The sequence below is a fragment of the Sinocyclocheilus anshuiensis genome, unplaced genomic scaffold (assembly GCF_001515605.1).
Source record: "Sinocyclocheilus anshuiensis isolate Anshui unplaced genomic scaffold, SAMN03320099.WGS_v1.1 scaffold708, whole genome shotgun sequence".
Classification (NCBI taxonomy): domain Eukaryota; kingdom Metazoa; phylum Chordata; class Actinopteri; order Cypriniformes; family Cyprinidae; genus Sinocyclocheilus; species Sinocyclocheilus anshuiensis.
The window spans coordinates 3,175,669-3,185,889 of NW_015555881.1; the positions used below are offsets into that span (position 1 = coordinate 3,175,669).

The window sequence follows — 10,221 nt, forward strand, 5'->3', positions numbered from 1 at the left end:
TTGATTATTGCTGCTGTTGGTTATTGCTGTAATTGTAGATTATTGCTGCTGCTGCTGGTTATTGCTCTATGTGTAGATTATTGTTACTGCTGCTGCTGCTGTTGGTTATTGCTGTATTTGTAGATTGCTGCTGCTGTTGGTTATTGCTGTATTTGTAGATTGCTGCTGCTGTTGGTTATTGCTGTATTTGTAGATTGCTGCTGCTGTTGGTTATTGCTGTATTTGTAGATTATTGCTGCTGCAAGCAAGTACAGGAACTTGCTACTGCCAATACACAAGCCGATATGGTGCTGTGAGTATTTAAGACATACTGCTGCTGCACAAATAGCATATAAAATAACCCGTAGCAGATCAATACAGGTGGAGCTGGGGAAGGTGGAGGGTTTCTGAACTCTGAAAGCACGCTGCAATGCTCAAGCGAATGCTAATCAGCCATTTAAATGTAAAGCAGCAAGCTCATTGGCTGCGTATTCAACGGGAACCAATCAGCTTGTGACAAGTCGTTTAATGCTAAGAAGATCATCAATTACATTAAGGACCCATCAGCCTGCACCATCTAGGGTTTCATGACAGAACTTGGTATTTTTAATATTACTATTTAAAAATATTAATTTTTAGTAATATTGAACACTACATACACACATGAGAATTGACTTGTAAGATTAATTTAAAAAAATTGTTTTCCAAAAATGTTGCCATTTGATTTGATAGATTTAATTGTATTTATACATTTTATTAAAGTGAAAGTGACGTGACATGTGGCCAAGCATTGTGACCCATACTAGGAATTAGTGCTCTGCATTTATCCCATCCTAAGTGCACACACACAGCAGTGAACACACACACACACTGTGAACACACACCCGGAGCAGTGGGCAGCCATTTATGCTGCGGCGCCCGGGGAGCAGTTGGGGGTTCGGTGCCTTGCTCAAGGACACCTCAGTCGTGGTATTGAAGGTGGGAGAGAGTGCTGTACATTCACTCCCCCCACCTACAATCCCTGCCGGTACGAGACTCGAACCCGCAACCTTTGGGTTACGAGTCCGACTCGCTAACCATTAGGCCACGACTTCCCCCATATTAATATAATATTAATCATATTTAAAAATTAAAATTACATATCCATATGAGAGCTAATTCAAATGTTTTAATCCAAATGTAAAAATAGTGTTTTAAAAATGTTTGACATTTGTTTTGATACATTTATTAATATTAATAATATTAGCAAACTTTATTAGTCATATTTGAAAACTAAACTTTTAAAAATAAAATTACGAACCACAATTACGTCAAATTAAATATGGCACCTACCTTGGCTAATATTCATTATTATTCTGACTAACTGTATTAAAATCCTCTCCACCGTATGTGTGTGTGTGTGTGTGTGTGTGTGTGTGTGTGTGTGTATGTGTGTGTGTGAGGTTCACCTCTGCTGTAAATAAGCGCTCTTGTTGAACCTCCAGCTGCTGGACTCCTGCAGGTTCTCGTTGAGCGCGTTATTCAGCGATGTGAACGCAGGATCCAGGAACTTCATGGCCAGTTGGGACCTGATGAGAAGATGCACAGACAGAGGAAATGAGAAACGCTGTTTCTGTTCCACATCACGGGACGGCCCGATCGCGGATGAAAGCGGCTCCGATCAATGAGACCCATCCAGACCACTGTCAGTCAGCCTGTGCCCGGGGCAGTCGATGGCTGCTCTAATTAAACAGCTGCTTTTAGACTCCAAGCCTGCTCGTTTGCTCACTCTCGTTTGTTAAAGCTCGGTCCATTTCATTAACAGAGTTATTCGAGTCTGGGTTACGGCCTCAGAGGTCAGGACGACTCAAGTCACTCACAATATCCAATCATCTGTCACATATCAAGCCGGATTGTTGATCTGGATTTTGGTACAGTAAAATAAATTGGTGTGCAAACAAATTTCCTTTAGAAATTCCCAGTAAAATTGCATGAATGTGAATGCATGAAATTGTTTGGCATTACAAAAAAATTGTACACAAAAATGACCCATTTTAGTGTCAGCATTCATCATTGACATATAAATTATATGCACCGACTTGAAATCAGTTCATTTTATCTACTGTATGGAAATAAAGCAGATTTAAATATATATATTAATAAAAACGATAATAGCATATTAATGATATAAATAAATAACACTGGTTCAGCATAGTTTTCTTTTATTATTATTTTAAAAAAGCATAAAAACATTTTGCATAAAAGATTTTTAAAAGCATTTTATTTATATTATATAAGAGCAATATCACACGAGTAGCAGTGCGACATGGCTGTGTATCAGCACGGCTGTGATTCGGCCGTAGGTAAACATATCTGTGCTGATATACAGTCATATCTCACGGCTACGAGTGTGATATTGAGTTTATACAACTGTTCGATGGCACGAGTGTGTAAATACATAAGAAAAACAACAACGGAGTGTCTTTAAAAACCTCTTGTGTGCGGAACTACTTCCTTCCGCCACAGATTCAGATCTCTGTTTGCCAGTTTAACAGCTGAGCTCAAGATTCGTTACTAATTCAAAAACGTCACTTTAGAACTTTAGTAACGAAGAAACGTTGAGTCGCTTCATTAAAAGCTTATTGCATCACTGTATTAAAGCTCACTGTATTATGAGAGAGAGATGGACAGAGTGTGACTCCCTGCATCTGACACAGCTTTCATTCTTCAGCTCAATCTCATATTCACAATAAAACATGAGTCTGAATGTCCGCTGAGGAAAGCGATATCTTTGTCGTACTATCTTTCATCTGTTAAGGGTGATTTCTGATGACAGCGCTGCTCACTGCATTTGTTAAATGCGTCTTACAAGCTGGTGTTGAAAGTTAAAAGAACTTCCTTGTTTATAACCCTGTTTCAGTCTCTTTCAATAGAAGTCTTTACTGCGGACTCACTCAGAAAAACTAATGGAGGAATAATGTCACTAAAATCACCATCACGAACACACACACCGTTTCCCAATACTATATACTACTATTATTTATATTAAATATTATTTATTGAATAATAATATTTAATAAGCAACAACAACAGCCATCATAAACGTTGCTAGGCCATTCAGTCAAAAGCACAAAGGCAGCGCTCTGATATACAGCATTAAAGTTACATAAAATATAACGAGATGAGATTTTGCTCTCAGCCAAAACTATTTATTCTGGAACAAATAATAGATTAATGAGAGCAAAGACTGCCCATTAGAATTACCCAAAACGAATTATATCTCATGTTTAGCCACTATAGAGACATCAGAGCCAGCGGCAAATGTCAGAAGCAGAGCCAGCTGTGATTTCCAGAAGATCTGGCCGAGGTGAGGCTGCTCTCGGAGGGTTCATGAGCGCTGAACGCCCGCTGACGCCCTGGAGCTCACAACTGTTCAAATACACGTTATCTTTATTAACAAACCGCATATTTGAAGTCTAAACAGCTACATTCTCACCTAATAAACTCTTAAAACTACATTCCGTGACACAAAAACAGTATTATTTTAAAATTATAGTAGATTTGGGCGTCCGCCACGACACTCGCTGTGAGAAATACCGCACGCAGAGTGATACAAAACGGTAGAACGGTTGGAGTGCTGTTATCACTAGAATATCGCACTCCTCTCAGCCAATCAGATTCGAGGACCAGATAGAACTGTTGTATAAAACCGTTGTTTTAAAAGCCCGCTCATTTTTGATCAGGAAAACTGTTTCTCAGCGATTTGGCGGCACACGTAAGCTCACACATTACACAGCGTCACATCGCTAGCACAATTTAGAATTTAGCTCTGCTAGCACTGCCAAAACTGCTCGGCTGCCATCTTCACTTCCACATCTTTCTCTCTCTGTGTGTTTCACTGGAGGTAAAAACAGACGCTCTTAGCACCCTGTCAGATTCAGGCTAAACGCTACGCTAAAGAACCCCCCCCCATACACACACCCCACACACACACACCCCACACAAACACATACAACTGTTCGATGGCACGAGTGTGTAAATACATAAGAAAAACAACAACGGAGTGTCTTTAAAAACCTCTTGTGTGCGGAACTACTTCCTTCCGCCACAGATTCAGATCTCTGTTTGCCAGTTTAACAGCTGAGCTCAAGATTCGTTACTAATTCAAAAACGTCACTTTAGAACTTTAGTAACGAAGAAACGTTGAGTCGCTTCATTAAAAGCTTATTGCATCACTGTATTAAAGCTCACTGTATTATGAGAGAGAGATGGACAGAGTGTGACTCCCTGCATCTGACACAGCTTTCATTCTTCAGCTCAATCTCATATTCACAATAAAACATGAGTCTGAATGTCCGCTGAGGAAAGCGATATCTTTGTCGTACTATCTTTCATCTGTTAAGGGTGATTTCTGATGACAGCGCTGCTCACTGCATTTGTTAAATGCGTCTTACAAGCTGGTGTTGAAAGTTAAAAGAACTTCCTTGTTTATAACCCTGTTTCAGTCTCTTTCAATAGAAGTCTTTACTGCGGACTCACTCAGAAAAACTAATGGAGGAATAATGTCACTAAAATCACCATCACGAACACACACACCGTTTCCCAATACTATATACTACTATTATTTATATTAAATATTATTTATTGAATAATAATATTTAATAAGCAACAACAACAGCCATCATAAACGTTGCTAGGCCATTCAGTCAAAAGCACAAAGGCAGCGCTCTGATATACAGCATTAAAGTTACATAAAATATAACGTGATGAGATTTTGCCCTCAGCCAAAACTATTTATTCTGGATTAAATAATATATTAATGAGAGCAAAGACTGCCCATTAGAATTACCCAAAACGAATTATATCTCATGTTTAACCACAGTAGAGACATCAGAGCCAGCGGTGAATTCCAGAAGATCTGGCCGAGGTGAGGCTGCTCTCGGAGGGTTCATGAGCGCTGAACGCCCGCTGACGCCCTGGAGCTCACAACTGTTCAAATACACGTTATCTTTATTAACAAACCGCATATTTGAAGTCTAAACAGCTACATTCTCACCTAATAAACTCTTAAAACTACATTCCGTGACACAAAAACAGTATTATTTTAAAATTATAGTAGATTTGGGCGTCCGCCACGACACTCGCTGTGAGAAATACCGCACGCAGAGTGATACAAAACGGTAGAACGGTTGGAGTGCTGTTATCACTAGAATATCGCACTCCTCTCAGCCAATCAGATTCGAGGACCAGATAGAACTGTTGTATAAAACCGTTGTTTTAAAAGCCCGCTCATTTTTGATCAGGAAAACTAAATTAGGTGAAGGATTTTCAGCACAGCATAAGGGTTAAAACACATTTGAATGAGGTTCTGCTAGTTTTGGCGTATATTCTCTCTTCACTGGCGCAAGTTCAAATGACTCATAGTAAAGCTGAGTAACATATGGTCATATCGTCCACAAGACGTATCGGATCAAAATGACTCCTGCTATGTAACCTTGACTGCAGCAAAAGCATCTGATTACTGACTGGAAATGAATCTGCCAGAAGAGTAAATCAGGACCAAGGACAGGGGCACAGACTCACACACCCACAACAACAGAACACACAGCGCTTTACTTACACTTTATACAGTCTTCATGCTGCTGTATATTTATCTGCAATAACTGTGCAGCTGTTTACATTTCAATCACATTTTGTCATCCAAATGAATGGCAAAATATCTTGTGAAGCCAAAAGCTGCGTGTTTGTAAGAAACAAATCCAACATTTTAACTTCAAACCGTCGGTTCCGGCTAAAATACGAGTCCATAATCCATAATAAGGCTTCCTCCAGTGAAAAAGTGTTCTGGTGTGAATCAGGAGAGAAATCTGCACAGATCAAGCAGCGTTTAAACAGCTCTAAACAAATATGTGGCTGGATTTTGATGTGAGAGACAACAGCAGATGCACTTTTTCACTGGAGGAAGCGTTATTACGGATTATGGACTCGTATTTGAGTTAAAAACGTCTTAATGCTGGATTTGTTTCAGCTTTTGTCTTCTCCAGATGTTAACTGATGGACTGGAGTGCTGTGGATTACTTGTGGATTATTGTGATGTTTTTATCAGCTGTTTGGACTCTCATTCTGACGGCACCCATTCACTGCAGAGCATCCATTGCTGAGACACTGATGCAATGCTGCATTTCTACAAATCTGATGAAGAAACAAACTCATCTACATCCTGGATGGCCTGAGGGTGAGCACATTTTCAGCTAATGTTCATTTTTAGGTGAACTATTCCTTTAATGAAATTCCATCAAATGTCAAAATAATGTCAAAATAAAAACTCTAAAAAGCTGCTTTCACAACAATGCCATACATCAGTGTTATTTTAATGTTTTTAATTAATATTTTGAATTACTTTTTATTCATACATACACACACACATAATAAGTTTTTCTTAAATTTTATTTTATTTCAGTTTAAGGTTTTTTTCAAGTATTTTATTGTTTTATTTTTAGTTTGAGTTAACTATAATAACTGCCATATGCAAACAAAAAAAAAGTTTTTCTTTGTCTATAAAAAAATCATAATAATACATCTTGATATGAAGAACATTTTAATAATCTGAGGAACCTTTTTCCACTATTAAGAACCTTCTGTGCAATGGACATGTTGAAGGATAAATGCTAAAACGAGCTTTAATTCTTAAGTCTGTTTGTTAGAATCGAATGCATGATGTATACAGAATATGAAAGCAGCAGCTGACTGTTCAGAAATCATTACTCTGCGAAATATGAGAATGTAGGTTTGTTCATCTTCATGATCAAGGGGCGATCTGCGCATGCGCGCCGAGCATCATGACAGAAGGACAAGAGAGGCCTTTCCAAAATGTGATTAAAGCACGCGCTTATTAATCTACATGTAGGCAATATCTGCACACATGCGCATTAGAAACGCCCCCCTTTTGAATTACAGTCATAAACGTCCCCCTTATGGCCCTGATTTAATGAATGAGCGTGATAAAACACATGCTCACTCACCGAAAGCCCGTGTGGAACATGTACATCCGCGGCCCGCCGGCGTTGGCGTATTTCGGAGCGGTGAAGATGAAGTCTTTCTTGATGGACACGTAACTGATCAATGACAAAATGAGCAAAGCGACGCTGAACATCACCAGACCCAGAACACTGACGACCCGAACCATCTCAGCCCAGAAGCACTGCGATTCACACACGGAGAACGAGCATGATGGATGCGAGTCGCGTCGCGTCGCTTCAGGCGCTGATGCTGATGCTGATGAAGAGCAGGGATCCGCGGCGTCTCTCATCAGCACCGGCCGCTGCCATGCCGGATCTCCGTCAGATATCGGCGTCTGCCTGGAAACATCACCTCCGCTCACATTCGGGCTCCAGTGCAGGAACAACAGGCGATACTTAAAGGAGACTCGATCCTGTTCAGAGAAATGCAAGAAACAAACAAGTCAGCAGACGGAGGAGCTGGAGGATCCGCGGACACGAAAGGGTTACACGGATTATCCTGATGTCACACACACACACACACACACACACACCTGAAATGTCCTCATAACAAAACACATTCTGCCTTTTAGACCTTTGGACTTCAGTGGACTGCATGACTACGTAATATTTTTTATTCTATCAATATTATGCCGTCATTTTGTTATTCATATATGTTTTATATAATATCAATTTGTATTAAGATGTTATTAAAAGATTATATCCGGCCTACAATAGCATAATTCTGCATATGATGCAATACAATTATATTGTAAAAATAAATATCCTTTTTTTAAAATGATTTTATATTACATTACTTTAATGTAGGCCTACTGCATACGTGAATATTTTGATTATGTGGTCATATTCCAAGTTTGCTGTAATATGTAATATATATATATATATATATATATTAGTTATTCAACTTTACTGTAGTATGTAATATCTATATTTATAAATACACACACAGCTAAAACTGAAATTTCAACCATTAAAAAACATTAATTTACTTTAACTTGATATACTAAAATAACTAAAACTGAAATTAAATTAATATAGACATAATAAATAACTAAAAATGACAAAAACAAATTAAAATTAAAATGAAAGTGGAAAATATAAAAATAAAAATATATTAAAAATATTTATAAAAACACCATAATAGTATCTCAGTGGCACTGACACACACACACCATTATTTGTATTCAATCGTTTTTTAAATTTTTTTTTTTACACATACACACATATACAGTCACAATAAATATGTTGTCATATTAATTTAAAAATATACTTTAAATTATAGCTGTTTTGAGATTTTAGCAAAATATTAACATTATATCGCATTGTAACCGTTTTCCTGTCTTCTTAGGGCAGCATTGTCACTACTCACCTGAGCATTAGGGGGCGCTCTGTTCTAGACATGCAGGAGTTCACCTGTTTAAGGAAGTAAAGAAGGAATAATGGCGGGAAGGTAATTCTCTACCTTTGGAGAAGTTTACCTCATGGTGCTTTGGGCCTTTTTACCCTGTGTGAGGAACGTTATGGTTCTAAGCTCATCCATATAATTGTTCTTGGTGTTTTGTAGCACATGGTTATGGTGTTTTGTCTACAGAGGGTTTGTGTTCTGTGCATATATGGTGGAAGTCTGGAACAAAGAGAGCTGACTTACAGTATATCTACTGCTTAACTATTATCGGTTGACAAGCAACGCTGGGCTTCAAACATTGATGACAAATCTCTTTTCTAGGTGAACTAGAAAAAAAAAACAATGTCTGAGCAGTGATGTTATTACAGTATCTGCAGCGGTAGAGATTACTGTAATCCCAACATCATGCTGAGCTTTATTATTACAGAACACAGAATAAAGCTCATGCACTCAGACTGTGAGGGATTTATGACTCATGCATAGTTTGTGTTTATGGAAATTACAACATCGATATCTCCTTCTCACTTTATCAAAACTTAAAAAGTATTTTAAAATAACGCATGCATTCACACACACACACACACACACACACACACACACACACACACACACAGGTTTGTTTTTGTGAAAAGTGGGGACATCCCATAGGCGTAATGGTTTTTCTACTGTACAGACCGTATATTCTATTGCCCTACACCAACCCTACCCCTAAACCTACCCCTCACAGGAAACTTTGTGCTATTTCAGATTTTCAATACACTCCATTCTGTGTGATTTATAAGCGTTTTGAAAAGTGGGGACATGGGGTAATGTCCTAAAAAGTCACCTTCTCCTTGTAATACCTGTCATACCTTTGTCATTATACAAATTTATGTCCTCATTTGTCACAAAAACGCACACACACACACACGCACACACGCACACACCTTCACGGTCAAATCAGGCCCCTGCTAAAGAAACACAGACTAAACTGTGTAAAGTTTAACTACACAAAGCTATTAGTGAACGCCAGTGATTAATCGGGCCTTTTGTAAACACACTGAAAGTCTAAAGCACTTTATATAAAACATTAGAGGCAGCACAGGATATAAACCATACAAATATCAATATCTGATATCTCACTTCTCTACAGAACACAATAAAAGCTGCGAAATTGCTCCTTCTCTCATGAAAAGTTAAAAAGGCTGCGAAGGGAATAATTATGAAAGACTCATCAATTCCAGTAGCTGCAGGGAGAATTAAAGATCAGTTTTAGTGGAGCAAAACCAAACGGGTTTAAAATAAACGACTTTCTGGAGCAGAGAGAGTTATGATCTTCCACAAAATCAAAGATCACAGTGAACTTCATCTACAAAACAACATTTGCAAAAACAAACACATAAATGACTCAGATAACAGTATCTTACCGCACTGCAGAAACGCATTCTGTCACTGCTGTTGTTGTGAACGACTTCAATCTATGACAGACAAAACATGTAAATATGATTCAATTATTTTTTTTCATATCACAAAATACATATCACAATATACCATATAAAAGTCACATATTTGTGCAAATATGCACCAATATATTGTAAAATATTCTCCCTTGTAAATCCTTTAATTAAACATTTGAATTAGTTGAATTAATTTAGTTTTAGTAATTCTGTTGTGTGTTTTTGTCATTATTGTATATATCTATATCTATATATATATATATATATATCAGTTTTAGTTATATTAGTACATCAAGTTAAGCTAAAAAAGTGAAAAGGTGAAATGTTGCCTTGGCAACAGTGTTGGGAAGGTTACTTTGGAAATGTAATAGGTTACAGATTACAAGTTACCCTACTTAAAATG

At 37.9% G+C, this 10,221-nt stretch overlaps 1 protein-coding gene across 1 annotated transcript in view; it reads right to left on the reverse strand.

Annotated features, from left to right (window-relative positions):
* LOC107675723 (sia-alpha-2,3-Gal-beta-1,4-GlcNAc-R:alpha 2,8-sialyltransferase-like) overlaps positions 1 to 7,521 on the reverse strand; it is a 14,133-nt gene extending 6,612 nt beyond the window's left edge. Inside the window, exons 1-2 of the mRNA XM_016470135.1 lie at positions 6,981 to 7,521; positions 1,428 to 1,547 (exon numbers count right to left, since the gene is read on the reverse strand). Coding sequence (XP_016325621.1) covers positions 1,428 to 1,547; positions 6,981 to 7,267 — 407 coding nt within the window. The 5' untranslated portion in view covers positions 7,268 to 7,521. The remainder of the gene's footprint in view (positions 1 to 1,427; positions 1,548 to 6,980) is intronic.
* Between the last annotated feature and the right edge of the window lie 2,700 nt (positions 7,522 to 10,221).